This window comes from Delphinus delphis, chromosome 6 (genome assembly GCF_949987515.2).
Source record: "Delphinus delphis chromosome 6, mDelDel1.2, whole genome shotgun sequence".
Lineage (NCBI taxonomy): Eukaryota > Metazoa > Chordata > Mammalia > Artiodactyla > Delphinidae > Delphinus > Delphinus delphis.
This window is the reverse complement of record NC_082688.1, coordinates 6,176,919-6,203,800: the sequence shown is the minus strand read 5'-3', so window position 1 is coordinate 6,203,800 and position 26,882 is coordinate 6,176,919. Positions and strand designations below refer to the sequence as shown.

Genomic DNA, 26,882 nt, shown 5'->3' with positions numbered 1-26,882 from the left:
AGTTTGTGTCTCTATGATTTGTATAGTGAAATACAGTTTACAGAGTCACTTCCATACGTATCTTATTTGATATGGTGACATAATAGCTTAAAATGGAGTGTCAGAGGTTAGGTTAGGCGAGGGTCCTGCAGTTATTACTGGCAAATGGTAATACTTAGAAATAACGATTGATTTTTTTTTTTTTTTGTAATTACAGATTAACACACGGTCTTTGTTAGAAATTTAGAAAATATAGAAAAGTATAAAGAAAAAATTGCTACCCACCATCCCACTGGTACTAACCTTTTCATGGTTTGATGAATTTCTTTCAAATCCTTTATAAATAATTGTAAATATGTATACCTTTTAATTTTTAAAAACAAATTTAGCTCTTAACTGTATATAGTTTGTTTCTGTTCTTTGCATTTAATATTTTTTCTAGCTTTATTGAGATATAATTGACAAATAAAAATTGTATGTGTATGGGCTTCCCTGGTGGCGCAGTGGTTAAGAGTCCGCCTGCCGATGCAGGGGACATGGGTTCGTGCCCCAGTCCAGGAAGATCCCACATGGCGCGGAGCGGCTAGGCCCGTGAGCCATGGCCGCTGAGCCTGCGCGTCCGGAGCCTGTGCTCCTCAACGCGAGAGGCCACAACAGTGAGAGGCCTGTGTAAGGCAAAAAAAAAAAAAATTGATTGTATGTTTGTGAATAGTTAAGATTTACTCTCTTAGCAGATTTCAAGTATACAGTATTGGGTTTTTTTAATAAATAAATTTATTTATTTTGGCTGCGTTGGGTCTTTGTTGCTGCGCGCGGGCTTTCTCTAGTTGCGGTGAGCGGGGGCTACTCTTCGTCGTGGTGCATGGGCCTCTCATTGCAGTGGCTTTTCTTGTTGTGGAGCACAGGCCCTAGAGTGTGTGGACTTCAGTAATTGTGGCACATGGGCTCAGTAGTTGTGGCTCGCGGGCTTAGTTCCTCCGTGGCACGTGGGATCTTCCCAGACCAGGGCTCGAACCCATGTCCTCTGCATTGGCAGGCGGATTCTTAACCACTGTGTCACCAGGGAAGCCCCAGGTATACAGTATTGTTAACTGTAGTCACCACGTTGTACATTAAATCTGCAGAATTTACTCATCCTGCGTATCTGAAACTTTGTACCCTTTGACCAACATCTTTCCATTTCCCTCTACCCCCAGCCTTGGTAACCACCATTCCGCTCTTTGCTTCTTAGAATTCAACTTTTTTAGGTTCCACGTATAAGTGAGACTGTGCAGTATTTGTCTTTGTGTGTCTGGCTTATTTAACTTAGCGTAATATCTTCCAGGTTCATCTGTGTTGTTGCAGATGACAAGGTTTCCTTCTTTTTTAAGGCTGAAAAATAGTCCATACATAAACACACATTTTCTTTATCCATTTATCTGCTGACAGCTACTCAGATTGTTTCCATATCTTGGCTATTGTGAATAATGTTACAGCTATCTCTTCAAGATGGTGATTTTACTTCCTTTGGATTTATTCCCAGAAGTGGGATTGCTGGATCATATAGAGGTTTTTTTTTTGGCCGCGCCCTCATCTTATGGGATCTTAGTTCCCTGACCAGGGATTGAACCCGGGCCACGGCATTGAAAGCAGTGAGTCCTAACCCCTGGACTGCCAGGGAATTCCCTAGAGTTCTAATTTTAATTTTTTGAGGAACCTTCATACTGTTTTCCATAATGACTCTTCTAATTTACATTCCCACCAACAGTGTACAAGAGTTCCCTTGTCTCCACTCCCTCATCAACACTTGTCCTTTGACTTTTTGATAATAGCCATTCTAACATGTGTGAGGTGATATTTCATTGTGGCTTTAATTTACATTTCCCTGATGATTAGTGATATTGAGCACCTTTTATGTCTTCTTTTGAGAAATGTCTATTCAGATCCTTTATCCTTTTTTAAAAAAATTATTTATTTATTTTTGGCTGTGTTGTGTCTTGTTACTGCGCGCGGGCTTTCTCTGGTTGCAGTGAGCGGGCTTCTCATTGTCGTGGCTTCTCTTGTTGCGGAGCACAGGCTCTAGGCGCACAGGCTTCAGTGGTTGTGGCATGCAGGCTTCAGTGGTTGTGGCACGCGGGCTTCAGTAGTTGTGGCTCACGGGCTCTAGAGCTCAGGCTCAGTAGTTGTGGAGCATGGGCTTAGTTGCTCCACGGCATATGGGATCTTCCCGGGCCAGGGCTTGAACCCGTGTCCCCTGCCTTGGCAGGCAGATTCTTAAGCACTGTGCCACCAGGGAAGCCCCTTTATCCATTTTTAAATCAGGATATTTGTTTTCTTGCTATTGAGTTGTTTTAGTTCCCTGTATATTTTGGATATTAACTAACCCCTTATCAGATACATGGTTTGCAAATATTTTTCTTAATTCTGTAGGTTGTCTCTTCACTCTGTTGATTGTTTTCTTTGCTGTGCAGAAGTTTTTTGTTTGATGCAGTCACATTTGTCTATTTTTCTTTTGTTGCCTGTGCTTTTGGTTACTATCCAAAAAGTTATTGCCCAGACCATTGTTAAGAAGCTGTTTTCCTATGTTTTCTTGTAGTAGTTTTACAGTTTCAGGTCTCACATTTAAGTCATTAATCCATTTTGAGCTGATTTTTGTATATGGTGTGAGAAAAGGATCCAGTTTCATTCTTCTGCATGTGGATATACAGTTTTCCCAACACCATTTATTGAAGAGACTATCCTTTCCCCACTGTGTGTTCTTGGCACCTTTGTCAAAGATCAGTTGAACATAAATCAGTGGATTTATTTCTGGGCTCTATATTCTGTTCCATTGGTCTATATGTCTTTATGCTAGTACCATACTATTTTGATTACTATAACTTTGTAATACATTTTGAAATCAGTCAGTGTGATGCCTTCAGCATTGTTCTTGTTACTCAAGATTGCTTTAAGGTCTTTGTGGTACCATGTGAATTTAGGATTGTTCTAGTTCTGTGAAAAATGCCACTGGAATTTTGATAGGGATTACACTGAATGATATGGATAGAATGGACATTTTAACAATGTTAATTCTTCCAATCCATGAATACAGCTTATCTCTCCATTTATTTGTGTCTTCTTTAATTTCTTTCATCAGTGTTTTTGTTGTTTTCATTGTATAGTTCTTCCTTCTCCTTGGTAAAATTTATTCCAAAGTTTTAAAAATATTTATTTATTTATTTTGGCTGCACTGGGTCTTAGTTGCAGCATGCGGGATCTTCGTTGTGGCATGCAGGATCTTTAGTTGTGGCGCGTGGACTTCTTAGTTGCAGCATGTGAACTTTTAGTTGCGGCATGCATGCGGGATCTAGTTCCCTGACCAGGGATCAGACCTGGGCCCCCTGCATTGGGAGTGCAGAGTCTTATCTGCTGGACCACCAGGGAGGTTCCTGTTGTTTTTTTTATGCTATTGAAAATAGAATTGTTTTCTTTATTTCTCTTTCAGATATTTTGTTATTGTATAAGAAATGCCACTAATTTTTGTATGTTGATTTTGTCTTGCAACTTTACTGAATTTGTTTATTAGGTTTTAAAAAATATTTTTTTAATTTATTTATTTGGTTGTACCAGGTCTTAGTTGCGGCTGGTGGGCTCCTTAGTTGTGGCATGGGAACTCTTAGTTGCGGCATGCTTGTGGGGTCTAGTTCCCTGACCACGGTTTGAACCCAGGCCTCCTGCATTGAAAGTGTGGAGTCTTAACCACTGCACCACCAGGGAAGTCTCATGAATTTATTAGTTTTAATAGTTTCTTGGAGGAGTCTTTAGTGTTTTCTATATATAACATCATGTCATCTCTGAACAGAGACAATTTTACTTTTCCCTTTCCAATTTGGATACCTGTTATTTCTCTTTCTTGTCTGATTGCTCTGGCTAGAACTTCTAGTACTGTGTTGAATAGTGAGAGTAGGCATCCTTGCCTTGTTCCTGATCTTAGGGGGAAAGTTTACACCTTTTCACTGTTGAGTATGATGTTAGCTGTGGACTTGTCATATTACAGCCTGTATCATGCTGAGGTACATTCCTTCCATACCTGATCTGTTGAGCGTCTTTATCATGAAAGGATGTTGTATTTGTCAAATGCCTTTTCTGCATTTACTGAGATAATCATAGGATTTTTTCCTTCACTTTGTTAATGTGGTGTATCACATTTATTGATTTACGTATGTTGAACCATCCTTGCATCCCAGGGATAAATTTTACTTGATCATGGTGTATGAGCCTTTTAATGTGCTGTTGAATTTGGTTTGCTAGTATTTTGTTGAGGATTTTTGCATCTTTGTTCATCAGGGATATTGGCTTGTAATTTTCTTTTCTTGTAGTGTCCTTATAGGCTTGGTATCAGGATGATTCTGGCCTTGTAGAATAAGTTTGGAAGTGTTCCCTCCTCTTCAATTTTTTGGAAGAGTTTGAGAAACACTGGTGTTAATTTTTCCTTAACTGTTTGAATACTGATTCAGTCTCCTTATTCAGATTTTCTGTTTCTTCAGATTGAGTCTTGGTAAGTTATATGTTTCTAGGAATTTGTCCATTTCTTCTAGGTACTCCAACCTGCATTTAACGTTATATTGTTATTACTTTGCAGTATTAGGGGATAGTGGTGTGAAAATGGCTTTCACCTCAGATCTGTGTTGAAATCCCAGCTTTACCACTTAGAGTGTCCATAGTCTTGGGTAGCGTTTCATCTCTGAACTTGTGTCTTCATCCCTGTCATGGGGATACTGCTTTTAACCACACTGGGCTGAGTAAGGATTAGACATCATAGGAAAGCTCTTGGCACATAACCCAGTTCTTGGTAAGTGCTGAAAACAGGGAGTTGTGATGCTGTTGTGATTGTTTAAAATATTCAAAAACATGTTTTTAATAGCATTGTATTATCAAGTGAAATGCTATACAAAAGTGAAAAAAAAAACAATAAAGGAATAGAGTTTGTATGGAAAAAAATCACTGTTATAAGGTTACAATTGAAACATTTTCCCCCCCAAACCTAGAAAATAGACATTGTGGTGGACTATGTGATATAAAAATCGATTAACAGGCTTCCATTTTTGCTACACAGCATCTAAATGCGTGATAAATTAGAACAAACATACTTTTCAAAATTTAAACTTATTGAAGTATAATATACATGCTAAAGAAAATACTCATTGTAAGCATACAACTCAATGAATTTCCACTGTGTAAGAATACTTGTGCAACCAGCAACAATGTTACCAAGCATTTCCAGAAGCTCCTAAAGGCCGCATCCCCCAAGTGACTGGAAAGTCTCTCCCTACCAAGAATAACCAACCACCATCCTGAGCTCTATTGCCTTTAGCGTATTTCCCCCAACGTTTGAATTTGAATTTGTTATACCTATGGGGAATATGGCTTGTTTTGCTTAGTGTTATGTCTGTGAGATCCATCCACGTTGCGTGGGGCAGGAATTTTTTCATTTTCCTTCATTGTCCCTCTGTAGCCCTTCTCATCTATGGATTTTGCCGGAGTATTAAGCCCTAAAGTCCAAAGTGATCCATCATATGTAGCTGAATTAATTTCTGTCCTGTGAGTCTAGGATGGTAGTAGCCTTGTAATACCTTCGGGAGAACTGAGAAGATGCCCACTCAAATCATGTTCCGTGGAGGTTCATCTCTCGTAGAGTCCCAGGAAAGACTGGGAGCTTTAGCTTTTCTGGTTTTTTGTCCCCCCACCCACCCCCACCCCCACCCCCCCACCCCCCGTACAGTGAGGTCGGGCCTCTCACTGTTGTGGCCTCTCCTGTTGCGGACGTGCAGGCTCAGCGGCCATGGCTCACGGGCCCAGCCGCTCCGTGGCATGTGGGATCTTCCCAGACCGGGGCATGAACCGGCAGAGTCTCAACCACTGCACCACCAGGGAAGCCCAGCTTTTCTGGTTTTTGTGGTCTAGCAGCTCTCCAGTGTCTTCTAGCAGATGACTTCTGGAAGATAACAGTTAAGTTATCTTATCTGGCTTTTTTTTTTTTTCTCCCGGGGAGTGCTGGTTTGCTGCAAGCTCCTCCATCCCACCTGGAGGCGGAAGGAAGTCTAGCAAATGCATAGCTGGGCTCCTAGAAAGAGGAGGGAAAGTCCCAGGGCCAGATAAAGGGGAGAGGGAGAGAAGGAGCTGAAACCCCAGAGGCAAAATAACACAAGCCAGGGCTGCCCCAAGGCGTAGAAATCTGGACCCAGAGCCTTGGATTTTGAGCAGCCGGTGAGGGAGAGCAGGAGCCAAAGCCCCAGACCCAGGCCGGGAGGGCCGCCGGGACTGTGTCCCTCTGCTCGGCTCGTAACAGCAGCCTCTCCAGAGCTCTGTTCCTCGAGTGAAAGAGTGGGCTAGGAAATAGAGCCCTCCTAACGGCAGTAAAACGTGTCTTAGCTATGGGAGGAGTCAGTTTGATTTTTCTGCTGAAGATCTGATCCTTAGCCTCTCATCACAGGCGTTTGGTGTTTGCAATTAGACTACCTCTTGAAGTCCAGAAGCTCCACGTCTAGAAATAAAAAGTTACCCCTCACACAAAGAAACAAACTGCTAGGAAAGTCAGCAGAGATGACCAAGAACAGAATTAGGGGTTTCAGAGCTCCTCAGTATGTTGTAAGAGAGCTATATTTAAAATGAAAGAAACAGCGGATAGAGTTCTAAAACATGAGCAAGAAACAAACACTACCATTAATGGCTCTGCGGATTTGAGGAAGAACCAAATCCGAGTTTTAGAAAAGTGCTTAGCATAATGCCTTGCATTCAGGAGCTGCTTAATAACTGTGCACATTTGGGCAAATAATTCTCAATATAAAACTCATGACTTTGCACAATGTGAAGCGTCTTTGTGGAACCTCAACTTTAGAAGTACTCACTAATATCATCGTTCCATTGGCCCTAAAATTTGTTGACTGAGTTGACATTGGAATCACCATTTTGAGATAGGTTCAAGTAACGTTCAGATAGTCCTGTTGTCCTGCAGTGGGAGGAGCCGCTTACACTAAAGCGCCTCAGAAGGTTTATATAAATGAGCGCATTCTTGGAGCAGCTTTGGCCTGTTCCCCCCACCTCCATGTTTTGAGTGCCTACTGGATGCCAGGCCTTGTACTTGAAGGAAGCATGGGAGGATGACTAAAACACTGTTCCTCCTTTCCTGGAATCCACATTCCGCAGGCCATCGAGTCTGCCCCCGGGACCCTTACAAATACACTGGAATGAATCGAATCTATTGTGTGTTTCCTTCTGCAAAATTGTTGCTATATTATGAGTATCTGATGAGTCTTCTTCAGCTTTTGGAGCAAGAACACAGCTGTCTGTATTACTGAACATATAGAAACGTTGGTTAGGTAGCAGGGAACTAGGTAACCATAGTTTTCCAAGCAAATGAATATGTTAACTAATCAAGTTAACTTCTCCATGTTACTAATTCCACCACTGCAAATCCTTTTAGGATGATGTGAGACATAAGGTTCATCTGAACACCTTTGGATTCTTCAAGAATGGGTACATGATGGTGAATGTCAGTAGCCTTTCAGTGAGTGAGCCTCAAGGAGCCACAGACAAGGACGCAACTGTAAGTGCCTTTCCAGGAGATCTTTTCTGTTGCTTAGGTGAAAGCTTCACCCCATACTTAAATATGAAGTATCAGAATGTAGAGAAAATTAAACTTGTGAGCGGGCGTCAGATAGTTTTATTCTTAGCAGTTAAGTTGTAATTCTTGAATAATTTTAGTAACAACTGATCCTTCTTACAAAATGAATGCTAAGGAAACTAAGAGGTGGCCAGACCAAAAGAGTCACCTTTCTGCTCTTGGAGTAATGAAGGTAAGGGCGCCCGGGCATCATGTGGTTATTTACTTCCATTGTTTTTACCTCCTCTTAGATTGGATTCAGCCTAGACCGCACAAAGAATGATGGATTTTCTTCTTATCTGGTGAGCGTCAAATGCGTGACCTGATCACTCCCTTCACTCGAACCCAAGACACTGGGTGGAAACACCCTGCTTCCGTCAGTGCTGTTTTCTTGAGGTGGTAGCAGCTTTGACTTGCAAGCATCTCTGAGCACCCACAGTTGTGTTATTTGAATGGAGTCTGGGCCACTTATTTGCTTAGTTCCTGAAAACGTTTTGTTCTTACTCTAGTGTGAATGAATAAGGTGGTGTGTAATTGGGTCTTCCTTTCTCAGGATGAAGATGTGAATTACTGTATTTTAAAGAAACAGTCTGCCTCTGTCACCCTTCTAATCCTAGACATCTCCAGAAGTGAGTAAGTAATTCTACTAATCCTTCAGTTCAATCCTAGAGTAAAGTTAGGGGGAATTTGGTAGTTAAGTTACCATTTATTGTCTGCCACATGCCAAATATTTTGCTGAGTGCTGGAGATTAAAAACAAGATGAGGAAGACAGAGGTCCAGTCCTGGAGGAGCTTCTTGATGGATGAGGGAGACAGAAGAGCAATACAAACGATCACAGCAAACTAGAGAAGTAGTAGAGCAGAGAGACTGAGGATTGCAGAAGAGAAGGGAAAGCTTCAGAGAAGTGTTGGTGCGACCACGCTTCTCATGAATAGCCTTTACAGATGAGTAAGAAAGGGAAGAGCATTTTAGGCAAAGGGAACGTGATATACAAAGGCAGAGTGGTGTGAAATAGCATGGTGTGTTCAGTGAAGTGAGTGCGTTGTCTGCATCCAGCTGAGGGGAAGAGAGGAAGGGTCCTCCCCGTTCAGTGCTAGACACATGCCCCTTGGTACGAGTGATGGTGCCAGCTGAGGTTGCGTGTCCACTCAGGCATGGAAACTTGCTGGTTTCTCCTCAGGCGGGATGGGGCAAACAAAATTGCGGTCTGGTAAGCAGGGAGAAGGGAGGAAATGCATATTAGGCGGGCTACTAATAATGCTCACTGCCCCTCGCGTGCTCCCCACGGCTTCACTTTAACATCTTACTGGGGTTTTTTTTACCTCTTGTTCCTTTTCCCTTGTACACCAATTTGTTGAACACATTGCACATACTTAGGGGGGAATGTGTACCTCAGAATTGTATGGTTGCTACGAACTTAAGCTTTAGAGTGAGACTGCCCAGGTCCTCGCCCAGCTGCTCACTGGCTTACTACTCTTGGGCAGGTTCTTTAACCTTTCTGAGCTTTCATTTCAACATCTGTAAAATGCGGATAATAGAATCTGCATCATAGGACATCATGGGACTGCATGAGATGATGGATTTAGAGCTGGAAACAACACCTAACTTAGAACACTTACTGGCCATAAGCATTACTTTGAACTCTTTTTCTTCTGTCTTGTTTGAATATAGAGTGCGAATAAGATCTCCACCAGAAGCTGGTACCCAGTTACCAAAGATCATCTTCAGCAAGGATGAGAAAGTCCTTGGTCAGAGCCAGGAGCCTGGTGTTAACGCTGTTTCAGCAGGGAGCCAGACTCAGAAAAAACAAGGTAAACTGTGAGGCAGAAGCGAGCATTTTCTTCACTACCCTGATCTGAAGATTCTGTTTTGTTCCTGAGTAAAAACACATACAATCTTAGCATTATTTTATTTTTGAGGTGATATAAAAATATGTAACAAAGAAAAATGTGGAAAATATGGGAGAAGAAATGTCATTTCTCCTTACTCCCTGTGTTAGAATTTTAGTAATTTATATTTCCTTCTAAACTTGTTTCCTAAGTCTAGAATATTTGATTTTTAAAACTCATACACGTTTATAATTTTATAAGCATCCCTGTTCACTCAACTTTAAGTTATTTCATACTTATCAGATATCCCATTAAATGGATACTGTAATTTGCTCAGCCTTTCCCCTTAAAGAGACATATTTCAACCTTGATGCTATTATATTAAAACATTGCTACATCAGACATTGTTATTTGTAGATTTTTTTTCATATGTAGAACTTTCTTTAGGATGGGTTCCCAGAATTGGAATTTCTGGTTCAAAGGATATGAATACTTTTGAGAATATTGATACATATTTTCATTCCTCTCCACATGAGTGGTGTGAATTTATACTCCTATTGGGAAATATATAAGAATAGTGCCCACGTCACCATGTCCTAGACAATACTGGGTTTTTGGTTTTGTTTTGTTTTTTAAATTCTAAAGTGAAAGGCAAAAAGGTAGTCTTGATTTTGAAGTCACTTTTTTTTTTTAAATTAATTAATTTATTTTTGGCTGTGTTGGATCTTCATTTCTGTGTGAGGGCTTTCTCTAGTTGTGGCAAGCGGGGGCCATTCTTCATCGCGGTGCACAGGCCTCTCACTGTTGCGGCCTCTCTTGTTGCAGAGCACAGGCCCCAGACGCGCAGGCTCAGTAGTTGTGGCTCACGGGCCTAGTTGCTCCGCGGCATGTGGGATCCTCCCAGACCAGGGCTCGACCCCGTGGCCCCTGCATTGGCAGGCAGATTCTCAACCACTGCGCTCCCAGGGAAGCCCTGAAGTCACTCTTATTACTGAGGCTGCTCTTTTCCTCCGTATGTTGATTAACCAATTTATATTTGTCACCTCTTTCATTAACCGTTAGGTTTATCTAATAATTTATATGAGTGCTTTAAAGATAACTATTTATTGTATTATTTATGTGTCTTTTTCTCGGTTTGTCAAAATTCTAACCCAGATTAAAAGATGTGCAGAAATGTTACATTTGTGTGATGATGTAGTTTCACGTATGTGCACCATCTCCTCCTCGTCTAGGTTCCTCAGGCTCACATAACCATTCCCTGGGCAGAAAATCTTCTTTTCCTTATTTTTTTTCTGAAACTCTCTCCCTTCCTGCAGGGAATTTGAGATGCTGTCTTCCTCACGAAGAGGGTCTTAAGTAAAAATAAGACACAGCTGCCCTCTCTGTTCATTGAAAGAAGTCATTAGCAATTTCTACACTCCTTGCTGTGGAAATAAAAATAGTATGCTTTATGCTAATATTCTTTCCCATTTTTCCATGTATATAAATAAATCTCATATATTAGATATATATGTGTTTTAAACAATGATCTGCTTTCAAATGTAATTACTTAGAAGATAAGGAAGTCATTCCACGTGGTATCTCTGACAGTAACATGCACTAGGTTATTTAGACATGATTTCCCTCGTCTGTACTGAATATTATCATTTATTAGATTGCATTTATAATAGAACAGGTTGCCATTTGCGGCTTCTACAGCTCAGGAGTGTTTGGGGTTCTAAGCAGATGGCATTTCACAAGATGGCACGTGGCCTCACCGTTTTGATTGTTTCAATTATTTGATATTAGACGAGCTAGAGTCTCATAAAATGATACTGTAATATACATATGAGCTGAATCATGCAATAATAACTCTTAAATGGTTCTGCTTCTAGACAGTGGAAAGTCTGAAAGAAGTACAGTGGATTCAAAGGTAAGAAATAACCTGACTTAAGCTCTCAGCTTTCCTGGGTGTAATATGTTTGTCTGTGTATGTGTGTGCGTATAGGAGTGTATATACATATGTATATATGTACACACACAGGTGCACACACATACATCTGCATGCCTGATCTACGGGGGTTGCCTTCTGTTTGGGGAGATAACTTAGGCACTCGGAAACAATTTCAAAGTAAGACTGAGTGCTGAGCTATACAGCACTTACATGATAGAGGCTCAGATAGTGAGAGGAGAGGGAAGTGGGCTCTCGGAGAGCCCTCTGGAGAGAGGCGTCACCAGGGCTTGAAGTTTGGTAGATTGGGGAAGAAGAGAGCGAAGGAGGTGAAGGCCATCATGAGCAAAGACCGGAAGTGGAGATGAGCATGGCAGGTGCTGGGCACTGGCCTATTGGAAGTAAAAGCTACCTATTTGGGAGCAGAGAGAGGTGTCTTAGTTAACAGAGGGCTGGAAAGTTGAAGGCATCGATGCACAGAAAACAGGAAGTCATCGTGTGTTCTTGACAAGGATGGAATGTGATGCAGAAGGTGTTAAGGGAAGGTCATAGTTCTGAAGGAACGTGCAGGGTAGCCTTGGAGAGGGAGACAGTGAAACTAGAGGGACCAGGAGGAATGCTGTTGTGTTAATACAGGTTTAGGGTGATGAGGATCTGAACTAGAGCAGAGCTTTGCAATCAGTCTGGGAGGTCATTTGGGGCTGGTGGGAGGGTAGGAGAAGAGGTAGATTCCCCCGCCCCCCCCCACCCCCCCAGAGGTGTAGGAAGTAGAAATAGCAGAAGGAAAAACGGGAAAGTTTTGGTTTGGGATATCTTGATTTTTCAGTGATGGGACATCCAAATGGCGGTATTTTATTTTGTTTTAACAGCTTTATTGAAGCATAATTGATATATAATAAACTGCACATATTTAAAGTGACAATTGGATAAGTTTTGGCTTGTGTGTATACCTATGAAACCACCACCACAACAAGAGAGTGAACATGTCCATCACCCCAAAGGTTTCTCCTGTCCCTTTGTCACCTTCCTGTCCCTAAGTAACAACTGATCTGTAACTATAGATTAGTTTTACAGAAGCTGCTATAAATGAATTATGCAATACCTACTCTTTTTTGTCTTCTCTCATTTAGCGTAATTATTTTAGGTTCGCCCATGTTGTTCCATGGGTCAGTAGTTCCTTCTTTTTGTTACTTACCTTCAGTCTGTCGTACTGGTGGCAGTTTGTAGATCATTTGAAGTCGGGGATAGAGCCCAGGTGCTGTGTCAGGGTGTGACCTGAGTTGGCATCCGTTGTCTAGCGGAAGCTTTAAGACTAGAGAGGTGTTCAGTAGTGAATATGGGGTATTGAAGAGACAAGAGGTAGATGAGAAAAGGAAATGGGTAAAGAATTACCATTCTCTGTGAAAGGTGATTTCATACATCTTGAAAAAATGGTGAATTTCTTTTTCAGTGAGCTTTTGAAGAAAGCTTGGGTTTAAGAAAAGCATGTTCTGGAGTTTTAAAATTTTTATTTTTATTAGCATGCTTTTTCCACCAGTCTCATTCTAAAATAGGTCGTTAATGTCTTTTTTAGGCAACAGGAGAGAAATCCTTTTCTGTTCGTAATAATGATGGGGCAGTTTCATTTCAGGTATGTATTCTCTTTCAGTCAAGCTTCGTAGAATTTCTCTCTACCATGTAAAAGGGTGAATTTTAATAGAAATTTTGAATTGAGGAGTAGAAATGTAGGTATGCTATGTGTCAGTCACTTGAATACAGTAGCTCTCTCCATAACAAACCTACAAGGTGGGTATTGTTACCCACCACTTAGCAAATCATAAATCTCTGAGAGAGAATAACTCAGAGTGTTATGTTCAGTGTGAGTGAGAAGGCCCATATTCCAACCCAGTTCTCCCTGGCTGTCCCCACACCTCTGCCTCTCCAATCCCATGCTGCCTCCCACTCAGAGTGTGTCAGAAACACAAACTTCTGTACCTGAAAGGACCATTGTGATCTTCTAGGGTGATGTTGTCATTTCAGAGATGAGTTCACTGAGCCTCAGAGGCCTGACTGACCTGCTCAGCTGCCACCATTGTTAACTGCACGTGAGTGTTCATGGCAGCATCACGGCCCATGTGTGGGGTCCGGGGGAGGACACTGGACTGGATCTCAGAGCACATGTGCTAGCTGGTGACCTTGGACAGCTCACTCAGCTTCTGAACCTCGCTCTTGAATGATCTGAAAATGGTAAATGAGGGCACGTGTCTCACAGGGTTGTTAGGTGTATCATTCTTCAAAAATAAAAGTGCTTTGTAAAGCACTATACAAATAATCTTTTATCATTAATTTGTAAGGATCACTGTCTCTTTCCTAACCAGTTTTCATTAATTGAGGTATAATTTGCTTAGAGGGAAATGCCCAGGTCTTACGTGTATGGTTCAGTCAATTCTGACAACTGCATGCACCCACATAACCCACTCTCAAGATTCTCTGTATTTTTACCATCTCCGAAAGTCCCCCACCCCTGCCTCTGCTATTCTGATTTCTTTCACCATAGATTCTTTTGCCTATCTAACAATTTTTATATGTTCTTTTAAGTTTAGTGACCATCGGTATTAAGAGCTAACAGAGCTTTTGGGGTGCTCATCTGCTCTGAATCCTCAACAGCTTCCCTTCTGTCTCCGAGTAAAAGCTCAAGTCCTTCCACGTGGTCTGCAAACCTGCATGGTCCAGCTGCTGTCAGCTTTTTCACCTCAGCTCCTGTTTCCTCCCCACCCCCTGCTTATTACTCTCTTCCAGCTACACAGGCCACCTTGCTGCTGCTAGAAAAGATCAGGCCTTGGGCTCTGCTCTAGCTGTACCTGCTGGAGGGACATTCATCCCTCAGAATCTGTGTGATCAATTTCTTCCTCCTTCAAGTCTCTGATCAAATGTCACCTTTTCAACAAAGCTTCCTCCAATCGCCCTGTTTTAAATGCAGCACCCCCCGCCCCACCCCTGGCTCTGTTTTTTCCCTTAGTGCTTCTTTCCAACATACGGTATACTTGTACTTATTTATTGTATTTATTATCTGTCTCTCCCTTTAGAAGGTAGCCATAAGGGCAAGGATTTCTATCTGCTTTTTTTTTTTTTTTTTTTTTTTGCATTATGCGGGCCTCTCACTGTTGTGGCCTCTCCCATTGCGGAGCACAGGCCCCAGACGCGCAGGCTCAGCGGCCATGGCTCACGGGCCCAGCCGCTCCGCGGCATGTGGGATCTTCCCGGACCGGGGCACAAACCCACGTCCCCTGCATCGGCAGGCGGACTCTCAACCACTGCGCCACCAGGGAAGCCCTCTATCTGCTTTATTGCTGCTGTATATGAAATTCCTCATCTTGGGCCTGGCCCATAACAGGCTGCCCATCAGTCATTATGGAGATGAATGAGTGAGTCAGACATCGTGCTAAGTACTTACATGTCATCATTATCTCAGTTCATCCTCCCAACAGTCTGTGAATTAGGTACTATTATTATTCTCCTTTTACAGATGAGGAAACTGAGACTCAGAGAGGTTAAGTAACTTGCCCAAGGGGAGGGTTCAAACCCAGGTTTGTCTGACTCCAAGGCCCATGTGTTTAATCACTTTGCTTTACTACCTTCTTAAGAAAATACAAAAGGTACTTTTCTGTCTTCTTTCCCTCACTTTAAAATGTTTGTTAATAAAATAAGTATTTTGAATGTTTCTTTTTTAAGTCACAAAAGGAAAGCATTTATAGGATACACATTTGTCAGTTACTAGTGCTTTGTGTCAAGGTGAGTACTGAGGGGAAAGCAGCATTTGTGGTGATTCAGAACAATTGCTTCAAACAGCCAGTTCATAGGGTTCTTGGGATGCATAGAACAGGCAGCACACAGAATGGGCAGCTCGCTTTCTCCCTGGCTTCCCCTCTCCTTGTAAAGAAGCCGGCAGGTGGCTCCTTAGTGTTCTGCTACCCAGTGTCCTCCCAGTTTTGGACAGTACGGTCATTCTGAGCTTTTCTGCTCCATCCACAGAGGAGGTCTGATAGTTTATCTACCTAGAGCTGGAAAGGGACTGTCAGGGCTTACCCCAACCCTAAAATTTTCATTTTTGCTTTATTTTGTTTTGTTTTTTTTCCTTCAAGTGTCAGGTGTCTACTCTGATCCACCATGATGGTTCTATTGATTTTTTTTTTTTTTTTTTTTTTTGCGGTTCGCGGGCCTCTCTCTGTTGTGGCCTCTCCCGTTGCGGAGCACAGGCTCTGGACGTGCAGGTTCAGCGGCCATGGCTCACGGGCCCAGCCGCTCTGCGGCCTGTGGGATCTTCCCGGACCGGGGCACGAACCCGTGTCCCCTGCATCGGCAGGCGGACTCTCAACCACTGCGCCACCAGGGAAGCCCCCTATTGATTTTTTAAAAAAATATTTTTTAGAAATTTCATGAGAGTCTTACTTTTGTAATTAAAATTACATGTTTAGAAAAGTTTTCTTTTTGTGGCTACCTTGGGTGGACGGGAATACATGCTCTCACTTTACAGTGAAGAGTTTGGGACATGGTTTAATGCTAATAATTTCAGCTTGAATAATTCTTGGTCTTTTCTTTTCGTCTTCTTGTCAGATGTCTCTTTTTTCCCCCCATTCTTTTAAATTTTGAGATATAGTACCTATAGAAGAGTGTATAGTACTTACGTTGAGTACACGTAATTATAAATAATCACCTTTGTAACCATCACTTGGGACGAGAACTAGAACAGTGCCAACACCCCAGAGCCCCCTTGTGGCCCTCATGCTCCTCTCAACTCTAGAGTAGCCCCTATCGTGAAAGATGTTATCATAACCATTTCCTCCCTTTTCTTCATAGTTTACCACCTATATATGTAACCCTAATCAGTATATTTTAGGCTTTTAGTAAAATGTTCTCTGGAATTGATTAAAGTGTCACATTCTGTGATCTTTTTATATATATACATTTTTAAATTTGCATTAAACTTCATTTGAATACGTGAAATACTGTTGAAAACAAAGAAAAATATCTAAATGTAGAAAATGTAGCCTCTGTTACTGTTGTTTAAAATCATAGGGGTAAATTTTGATGAGGGAATACTGGTCCTTTACCTTTTCAAGTATCAGATGAACCTCCTTTCTTTCTCAGAAGTATTTTTTACCAAAGAGCAAAACAACAATATGTGGGCTTGAAAACTAGAAAACTGTATCTTAGGTTAGCTCTGCAGACTTCTGCAAAAACCCATCACTGATGGATAGATATGTGGTAAAGCAAGTGTAGTAAACTGTTAATTGTAGACTCTAGGTAGTGGGTACATAGGTATTCACTGTATAATTCTGGTAACCTTTCTGTTAGCTTGAAAATTGTTATAACAGAATATTAGGAGGGTATCACAGAATAAGAAGCCGTCTGCTTAGACTCTGCTCTGGGAGAGTTTGATTATCTGAGTAAGCAGTCTGCTTTCTTCTGTTCATGGTATTCACGATTTATTTCTAAGATTTAAAATTTTAGCCGAGGATTTGGGTACCCTTAAATTTTTTCCTTCTTCACTTTCAGTTTTTCTTTAACATCAGCACTGAAGACCAAGAAGGCCTCTACAGTCTTTATTTTCATAAATGCCCTGGAAGTGAAGTACGGTCTAACGACAAGTTTTCATTCAGCCTCGATGTGAGTACCATACAGAAACTCACATGTGGGTGTTGTCAGCCGTGTAAAATGGGAGACAGTTATTTCTTTAGGAGAGTAGTTTTAAGAACACTTAAGCCAGAGTAAGAGAAACATGTGGCCAAAATAACATTTATGCCAGTGGGCAGGATACTTCAGCAGAGGGTTCATAAATAAGAAAATATAAAGCAATTTAGGGTGTGTTTACGCTCTCAGCCTATGCATTAAGAATGTGGTTGTTATCTGCTGGTACTCACTTTCTTGAACTTCCATGAAACAGCTAAGATTCCAGATTGCTGAATATGGGATGATCTGTTTCTGAAAAGTAAAAATTAATGTCATGTTGGTTTCAGATCGAGATCACAGAGAAGAATCCTGACAGCTACCTCTCAGCGGGAGAAATTCCTCTCCCCAAATTATACATTTCTATGGCCTTTTTCTTTTTGCTCTCTGGGACAATCTGGATTCACATCCTTCGAAAACGACGGTAAATTATCACCTCCTTGAGCCCTTCATCCAAGAGCGTTCGGGGATTTATATAATTTCACCTTTTGCTGTCTTCTGAACCTGGAGGACTTGGCACTAGCGATCCTGTTCTCTCCAAAGGGCATGTTCCCCGAAACAAAGGGAGACCGTGCAGGAGCCTTGCCGCGTGGGAGGCCTTTGCATGCCTTGGTGTTTGTTCACTTCCCATTGCTTTGTTTAAAAAGCAAATCCAAATATTTCAGTAATACACAAGCAAAATAAAATGTATAAGCAAAACATTTCCATAGCGAGGACACTGGAGTCCAGGACTCAGAGTGAACACATTGGTCCCATTCAGGGGCTCTTTGTTCTTAAGAGATGAGTGACGACAGCCCAGTGCCTGGTGGGAGCATGGAGTTGCTGCTGAGCGCTGAAGGCCCCAGCACAGAGCCTGGACAGGGTCGATACTGACCTCCAGGGGATCATCACTCGAGAAAAGCTCTTCAGAGCCCACCTGCCTGACTCTTGGCCTTTCTTCTGAAATCCTTGAGGCTTTAACTTCTTGTTCTTGGTACTTGAGGGGAGCAACAGTGTGTGTGTGCAGGGAGTGTTTGTGTCCCTCCCCCTAAATGGAAAACAATACTAATTTTCAGTTAAAAAATAGTGTGAAGTGTTTGTTATAGTATAAGGCCCATGAACTGTGTAAATGATGGTATGTGAATATGGTATTATAATATGGATTTAAATTCAGACAATAATTAAGCACCCCCAAGTACCAGATACCTCTTTCTCTGGAGCGGTGGGACAGAGTGAGATCTCTAACCTCTGGTGGCCAGATTGCCTTCTAGTGGACATGTTCAGCTCGGGTACTGGGCTCTGCTGGGTGTGGTTGCTGGTTCCTGTCTGTTATAAATCTTTTACATCCGCTGGATGGAACTGTGTCTTGTTTACTTGTGAAGAACCCTACATAATCATGTTTGGACTGGAGATCAGGCAGCCATTAATAAGAAAAAAAGAATCCTACAAATTCAGGCCATAAAAGGTGGTTGGGGGCGGCGTTTGGTTTTTTGTTTGTTTGTTTGTTTGTTTTTGCGGTACGCGGGCCTCTCGCTGTTGTGGCCTCTCCCGTTGCGGAGCACAGGCTCCAGAGGCGCAGGCTCAGCAGCCATGGCTCACGGGCCCAGCCACTCCGCGGCATGTGGGATCTTCCCGGACCAGGGCAGGAACCCGCGTCCCCTGCATCGGCAGGCAGACTCTCAACCACTGCGCCACCAGGGAAGCCCTGGTTTGTTTTTTTTTAAGAAAGTTTTGCTTTTGCCGTTATTAGAAAAGTAAGAACTAGGAGTCGGAGACCTGATTTCAGGTGTAAATGCTGTGACTCTTACTGCCTGTGTGCCTTCCTTCGCTCTAAGCCTCTTTCTCCTCGGCTACAGAACCGGGACAGTCATAACTGCCCTGCCTTCCCCTCAAAGTCTTAGATCCTTAGTTTTCTTATGTGATTCCCCCTGAAATGATGTGTACGAGAGTGTTTTGCAGATCAGGGTGCTATGCAAAGATGAGGGACATACAAAATAGTTTAGCCAGATGTTCAGTGGTATTTTAATTTCCTTTTAGTTAGCGATGCAACAGTCATTGTCGTTGGTTCACTTATATAAAATCGTGGCAGCAGTTTAAAACCTGTGATTAAACGAGGCTGACCTACTTTGTACAACGTATTTTAAACTTCTTGTTGAAGTATAGCTTATATACAGAAACGTATCATTTCAGCCCTCTGCCCCATCCCCGTGTTTTTTTTTTTTTCTTTTTGTGGTATGCAGGCCTCCCACTGCCATGGCCTCTTCCTTTGCGGAGCACAGGCTCCGGACGCACAGGCCCAGCGGCCATGGCCCATGGGCCCAGCCGGTCCGCGGCACGTGGGATCCTCCCAGACTGGGGCACGAACTTGTGTCCCCTGCGTCAGGAGGCGGACTCCTAACCGCTGCGCCACCAGGGAAGCCCCCATCCCCGTGTTTTTCCAGGAGTCTCACAGCCAGCCATGTGAGTCACGTCATAGATGTGACTCCAGGGCTGCCAGCGCATTTCAGAGACTTGTAGCCCCTTAGTGCTGGAGGGAACTGAGAGATTTTTTGCCTTGTCTTATTGAGGCCTTGAGCGGGGAAGTGAGAGACATGGCTAGCATCCCCCGACAGAGCTGGCCCTGGGACCCAGAGTGGCTTGCTGTGCCTTTGTGGTTCTGTTGTGGGCCCCAGAGCACGGGGAAGTGGGAAGGGAACGCGGGCAGCTGATCGGTTTGGTACCTGCTCTCTGCCCAGCCAGGCACTGGATGTCATGGCTCCTTGAGGCCATTGTTGGCCCATTTTCAGCAGAGGTTTCTGAGGCCTAGAGAAATGAAGGTCGTCAGGGTGGAACCCGCATGTGAGCCAGGTCGATGTGGCTCCCGAGATCTTTCCTTCATTCACATAACGGCCCAGCCATCAATGCTGTAACTTGGACTGCGAGTCTTGGTGGCCAGGGTGTGTGGTGAGCACAGCCCTTGACGGTTCTGCTCTCTGGGTAAATCTCATTACTATTCAGGAGGGACAGACTACTCTGGCCTTGACTTCCCTTTCGACCTTCAAGTAGGTAGGCACTGGAGCAGGAAAGTACCAGGGAGGAAACCAGTCCGGAAACTGGGTGTGCGTCAGCTCACGACATGCCCTCCTTATCGTTCTGTGCAGGGCCCTCTCCTGTTTTATTTCCTGTCCCCTCTCCTGTTCCTTCCCCGCACGGCCAGCCACTCAGATGCGTTTAGTATGTGTTTTGGGGATATTTGTGTATTCTTGTAAACAAATAATGTTTATTGGTATTGCATGTATTTTTTTATATAAATTTATTTATTTAATTTATTTATTATTTTTGGCTGTGTTGGGTCTTCGTTGCAGCACATGGGCTTTCTCTAGTTGCACCGAGCAGGGGCTACTCTTTGTTGCAGTGCGCGGGCTTCTCATTGCGGTAGCTTCTCTCGTTGCAGAGCATAGGCTCTAGGCGCGCGGGCTTCAGTAGTTGTGGTGCACGGGCTTCAGTAGTTATGGCGCGCAGGCTCTAGAGCGCAGGCTCAGTAGTTGTGGCACACGGGCTTAGTTGCTCCGTGGTATGTGGGATCTTCCTGGACCCGGGCTCGAACTCGCGTCCCCTGCATTGGCAGGCGGATTCTCAACCACTGTGCCACCAGGGAAGCCCTGCATGTATTTTTAATTTATATAAACTGTTCCATCTGTAGGTATTGTTTTTGCACATTTTTCACTCAGAACATCCTCTTTAAGATCTAGTCACATGGCTGCGTGCACATCCAGTTCATTACTGTCCAGCTACTCCATGTCATCCACAGTGAGCATCCCCATTCCACTCACCCACCCCCTTAATGGTGGACCCCTAGGTTGTCTTCATTTCCCTGCTTCCCCATACTGTCCTGATCCACCCTTCCTCCCTGTCCCCGGAGGGGTCTGCAGCCTCTGAAGCACATTCTCGGAAGGAGGTGCCCTGGGTGTCGGGGAGCTCTCCTTTAATTTCGCTAAGTGCCACCGGTTGCCCGCCAGGATGCGTGCCTGTGCCGGCTTATGCTCCTACGACACGTGTGCCAACACTGACACCTTATGTTTTGCCAGTGTGACGGGTATAAACTGGTACCTCATTTTCTTCTGCATTTCTCTGAATATCAGTGATATGAATTATCTTAGCAGAGACATGTTAACCTTCTGGGTTTTCCCTCTGTGACTGCCTGTACTTGCATATTTTTCTGTGGGATTTTCTGTGTTTTTCTTGTTGCTTTGCATAAGTTCCTCACACATTCGGATCTCAATCCCTTGCATGTCTTAGACATTGCAAATTTCTTCTCCCAGTTGAATTGTTGAGTAAAAATCTTTCATACTAATGGAGTCACAGCTCTCTAATTTTAGTCTTCTGGGCAGTGCTCCTTGGATCTTAAGAGGCCCGTTCCTACTCCAAGGTTACAAAATGTGTATTTTATGCTTAGCGGCAGACTCCACCTGGGTTGTAAGTAAGTGTGAAGCAGAGATCCAGCTTTCCTTATTTCTTATATAGGTTTGAGCTGATTTTTTCCCAATGTCAGTCATTAAGCAGGCTGTTCTTTTCCCACTGACTTGGTATCACCTTAACTATCAAGCTTCTGTACACACACGAATCTATTTATAAGCCTTCTGGTCTGTTATGTTGGTTTACTTGTCTGATGTGACACCCATTTCCCATTTTTTACTGCTGTGGCTTTGCAGAATGTCTTGATATCCGAGAGTGGGAGTCCCCACTGTAGCTCTTACTCAAGCCTTTGTTTGCTTTCTTTAATAGAGTTTAAGACTTTTCTCCATCATGGTTTTGTTTGTCTTATTAGGTTAATTCCTAGGATGAGGCGAGAAGGGGTAGAGAGGAGTTGAATGCCTGGCAGACTGAAGGTGGACTCGTGCCCGTAGGGGGAGGTGGGGCAGTGGGTGCTTTGCGCCACTGTCCTGGTGTGTATGGCAGGTTCCAGCTGTGAGGGGGAAGAGGGGGCACAACCCCAGCGCTTTCTCTTTGACCAACCCTGCTGCCTGGCTCCAAATCCTCCTCTCCTGGCTACAGATTTCCCCTGTAGCTGTACCTAATCACCTCTGCCTTCTTGGGGATTTCACGCCATTTTCATAGATCCGTCTGCCTCATTCTTGCCTCTGCGGGCTTTCCAAGGTGGTTTCTGGAGAAGAAGCTGGCAGCCTGTTTAGATTTCCATCTTATCAGGCCTGGAAACCCATTGTGCATAACTCGGCTCCATTCACAGCATTGAATTATATAGTAGAGGTGACTTGGGCTCCATTGCAGGCCCTTTCTGCTGGCAGCAACCACTTGTTTAAAAAGCTTTGTGTTTGTGGTTTGCTTAGATTATATTTACTGCCTCCTTATAAGTATATGATGCCTGGAGCTTCACCTGTTCTTTGGGAGTATGAAATATTCCTTTAATTCTTTTCTCTCTGTTTTTACATAGGAATGATGTATTTAAAATTCACTGGTTGATGGCCGCCCTTCCTTTCACCAAGTCTCTTTCCTTGGTGTTCCACGCAGTACGTATTAGTATTTTGGGGTCATTTACGAAATGATGTACAATGCCTATACTGTCTGGAAAAATAAAGTAGAAGACAGGATACATCAAATAAGAGATGAAAGAATACCTTTGTCATGAAGCCTCCTTTGGTCTGGGAGGGACTGGTCACGGAGATAAATCATCACAATCTCCCTAATACTAGACTTGAGATCTTCAGACGTTACCTTCAGACTCAGTTTTCTCAGAACACTTGGTGGTTTTTTTTGGGGTTTTTTTCCCAGTCATTTCCTGAGATTAGTGTGCCACCTGCTGAATTGTTTCCATGACTTCCTTTATTTTTCCAAATATTCCCTCCGGTTCCCGTTTGATATGAAGTTCAGTGTTAGGATACTTATTTGAGAGAAAACTGATGCTCTAAAGATTGAGGCATAAGAAATGAGCTTAAGCTTTGAATATTTAGTACTGATGCAGATTGCAATGAGCCTGCCCATGGGAGTCAGATCACAGCTTCCCTGATTTGTAGGCCTATGAGGTATCCATGGGTTATGCGTGAGGGTGACAGTCTCCAGACATGTGCACAAGATCCTACTGCACTTAAAAATATTGTCACGGAAAAAGTAATAATATAGCCATTACAATCTCAAGAAATGACCATTATTTGGATAATTTCCCATTTGGGTGTAAGGTAAAAGATTCTTTCTGGAACCATGTAGATAACGAATGATAAGATTCTCAAGTCACTTTCATATCTAGACAGCCACGTGTGGGAGAATGAAAGATGTATAAAGAAACTGATGTCAGCTTTGGGAGTCCTGCCTGGAAGCATATGGGCCACTACTGAAACTGGTCACTTTAGTTAAAATGCACTGGTGATTTCAGGTAGCTCTAAATTTACAGATTTTTTTCCAAAGATAACATAGTTGAAGCTAGGTGATCCCACGTAGATTTTTTTACTGACTTTACTGACTGATTTATTATGTAAGCAGCAAGGCTATGAAAGGTAAAGCTCTTGACTGGGGCATTGAAAAGACCTGTGGCATTTGGAGGTCTTTTTTTTTTATTTGTTTTTTGGTGGTTTTATACGTCATTTTATTTTATTTTATTTTACCTGGGCTACGGCAGCAAAAACCTGGAATCCTAACCACCAGGGAACTCCCTTGGAGATATTAAAGAATAGGCATCCATTTGCCAGAGTGAATCACCTGCCTCAAGAGAGGGGCCCTGGGACTTCCCTGGTGGCCCAGTGCTTAAGACTCTGAGCTTCAAGTGCTGGGGGTGCAGGTTCGATCTCTGGTCGGGGACTAAGATCCCACATGCCGCGTGGCGCGGCCAGAAAGAGAGGGACCCAGACTAGGTGTTAGTGACATGGAACCCTTGCGTCAAGTTCCTTGTCGGGACGCAGGTTTCCTGACATTTGTAGTGCGCTTACAGGCTTCACTGTGCATCAGCAAGCTCAGTATTACGGATTGGGAGCGGGTGTCCCCCGTCATGAGGGCGCTGGTGGCATTTCCTGTTCTGCTGTGTGTAAGGCTTGTCGTAGATGATCTTCCTGAAATGCACTTGTTTGATTGCAGATCGACTACCACTATATCTCCTCCCAGGGCTTCCCGATCGAAGGGTGGGCTGTGGTGTACTACATCACTCACCTGTAAGTATGCAGAGTGACCAGGAAGCACCCATCCTGCCAGGTGGCTTGCCAGACAAGATGGGGCAGCCGTGGTAGGACGAGACCTGCCCCACGTTGACTGGCCCTGCCCTCGCAGGGCAGCCTGCCGGATTCCTGCCAGGCCTGAGGCGTGTGGCGTGCAGTGGCTGTCCCGACCTGAGAGCTCGGGGCTGTCGATGTGCTCCTGCCGATCAGATAGTGGGGCGCATAGCTAGCTAGCGTGTGCCTGAAAGTGCTCACTTACGGTGAATTGCCTGAGTCTGGCCACCTGTCTTTTGCCGGCAGTGCGTGAAATCATAGAACAAGCTGTACACTCCAACTCCCAGAGTGAGATGCTAAAGAGACCCATTGGTGTCTGTTCATTTTTTTCCCTTGCAGCTTGAAAGGGGCCCTGCTGTTCATCACCATCGCACTCATTGGCACCGGCTGGGCTTTCATTAAGCACATCCTTTCTGATAAAGACAAAAAGATCTTCATGATTGTCATCCCGCTTCAGGTAAAGGAACCCTAGTCCTGCTTGTCCTCGTTCTCTCTTGACACTTAGCTGGGCTCAGCTCCAGGCCTGCCTGGGAAGAGGGAGTCACTTCTGGAAACCCCCGCTTCTGCCTCTGGGGTTGGAGACTGGGCCTCTCTTTCTGAATTCTGACAGACCTGGACCTCAGGTCATTGCACTGGGGGTTGCTCCACCATCTACCGTCTTTAAGCCAGCATGTGAATAGGGAGCTGCTGAGAAATTAGGGAATCTGTTTGCCTTGTAACAAGATGGTCCTGTTAGCAAAGAAGCTTGGGTACACGGTGGCTCGACCAACAAATTTTTTTTCCCCCCGGCATGCCACATGACTTGCAGGATCTTAGTTCCCCACCCATGGCAGTGAAAGTGCAAAGTCCTAACCACTGGACCGCCAGGGAATTCCCAACAAATTATTTTAAAACTGAATGACATCAGTGAGTTTCCACACGGTAGAATATGAGACATTGGGGCAAACATTTATTAAATGCTTTATATGTTTGGGGCCCCGGACTGAGGCCAACTTTATAAAATTGTGAGCCCCTCAGGAGAGGAACCTTGTCTTATGTATAACAGTCTTATTGGATATAGAACCTGGACATAAGGGACGCATAATAAACAGAGAGGTCCTAGCAGAGATGCACAGCTCCTCAGCTCTGCTTGACCAGGGAGCTTCTATCTGATAAAGTTGTTCTCGTCAGCCAATCATTTTGGAGCACAGTGTAAGTGTGGCAGGTGAGGGTGGGAGAGGGACAACTTTCTGGGCACCCAGGTCGGCCTGCTCCACTCTGGTGATTAGCGGTTTGGCAATGCTTGTGGCAAAACCATCTTCACGGTCAATAATAAGGGGCACACACTAGTGCCAAGTGAATGGTACAGACCATTTGCTGTAGGTTTCCAATGAGAGAGTATTCACCCCAGTTCGAATGATCTGGAAGAGCTCTGTGGTGGAGATGAGCCTTGCCTAGGTTTTAAGGTAAGACACATGACGGAGGCAAACATGACACGACTGTCTGGTGTACAGGAGGTGCTGAGGCGCTGGGCAGGTCTTGGCTGTTAAGCCACTGGGGCCACTTCTCTGCCGGGCTGAGTTCTCCAGCCTGCCAAGGTCTCAGAGCTCGGAGGCGGTGGGCCGGGGTGCTCCTCCCCTGCCGTCCTGCCCCGCCTCGCCTTCCCTCTAGGAGCCGCTGCCTTCCCCTCCAGTTTGACTCTTCCTCACATAGCCTAAACTGTGATATAAGGGACACATCTTCCCAGCTTCCCCCCTTTTGTTCCCCACAAGGTTACGTTGCAGGTCACTCGGAGGAAAGAAGGCCATTTAAAAAACTAAATGTAAGGAAGTTACGAGTATTTAAATGTAAGGACTCGTCTGGGAAGTCCTTGAGCATCAGCCTTGAATAGTTGAAACTATTTCCTTTTGGTCACGGGGAGCCACTGTGCATTTCTGAGTAGGGAGTGATGATGTAAAAATGGAGTTTTGAGAACATTATTGGCGCTTGGTTCCACACCAGCACCTCTGGGAACATTTCGTGTCTGGTGTCAAGAGTGTGAACTAAGGACAAAATGGGATTAAGCATTTAAGCTGTTAGTTTCCCACTTTGTCTTCATGGACAGAGCCACAAATGCAGATGTTTAGGATGGACTGGGCTGCAGGAGGAACCCAGAGGCTGGGTGTCGGTGGGAGACTGAAATTTCAAGCTAATTTTTGCATTTGTATTAAGTGAATTATGGCTTCAGTAATGATTTAACTGATAAGTCCTAGATGGAAAGAGAAACTACCCTTCCCAAGTCATTGCACGACAGGTTTCACATTTTTGTAGAAGTGTGGAGAATTCCCTTTAGAGTAGTGAAGCAGAGTATTTGGGACCATGGACTTCGCGTGGAGTACAGAGGTGGGATTCTGATCTCTGCTTTCATACCTAGTGATAATCTTCGAAAGAATATCTCATAAATTATGTCTCCCTTATGCTCAGTAGTGTCACAGTTTGTAAAATATTGCTCTCTCTGTTTAGCCAGCTGAGGGACTTTTCATAACAGGCTAAGAACTTAATGACAGGACCGAATGTACAAGGCACGTCCTTCACTTTGGAGATTGAAGCAGGCCGTGGACGCAGACGCACCTCAGTGTGGAGAACCAAGCCGTGTCCACTGTGGGGACTCCTCGGGCATCTTCTC

The 26,882-nt window shown here is 43.8% G+C and overlaps 1 protein-coding gene across 1 annotated transcript in view; it reads left to right on the top strand.

Annotated features, from left to right (window-relative positions):
* Window positions 1-26,882, top strand: part of GPR107 (G protein-coupled receptor 107) — a 99,844-nt gene that overhangs the window by 10,119 nt on the left and 62,843 nt on the right. Inside the window, exons 2-12 of the mRNA XM_060013972.1 lie at window positions 7,421-7,543; window positions 7,852-7,902; window positions 8,154-8,233; window positions 9,273-9,412; window positions 11,305-11,342; window positions 12,934-12,990; window positions 16,896-17,006; window positions 17,357-17,490; window positions 22,477-22,552; window positions 24,108-24,181; window positions 24,578-24,695. Coding sequence (XP_059869955.1) covers window positions 7,421-7,543; window positions 7,852-7,902; window positions 8,154-8,233; window positions 9,273-9,412; window positions 11,305-11,342; window positions 12,934-12,990; window positions 16,896-17,006; window positions 17,357-17,490; window positions 22,477-22,552; window positions 24,108-24,181; window positions 24,578-24,695 — 1,002 coding nt within the window. The remainder of the gene's footprint in view (window positions 1-7,420; window positions 7,544-7,851; window positions 7,903-8,153; window positions 8,234-9,272; window positions 9,413-11,304; window positions 11,343-12,933; window positions 12,991-16,895; window positions 17,007-17,356; window positions 17,491-22,476; window positions 22,553-24,107; window positions 24,182-24,577; window positions 24,696-26,882) is intronic.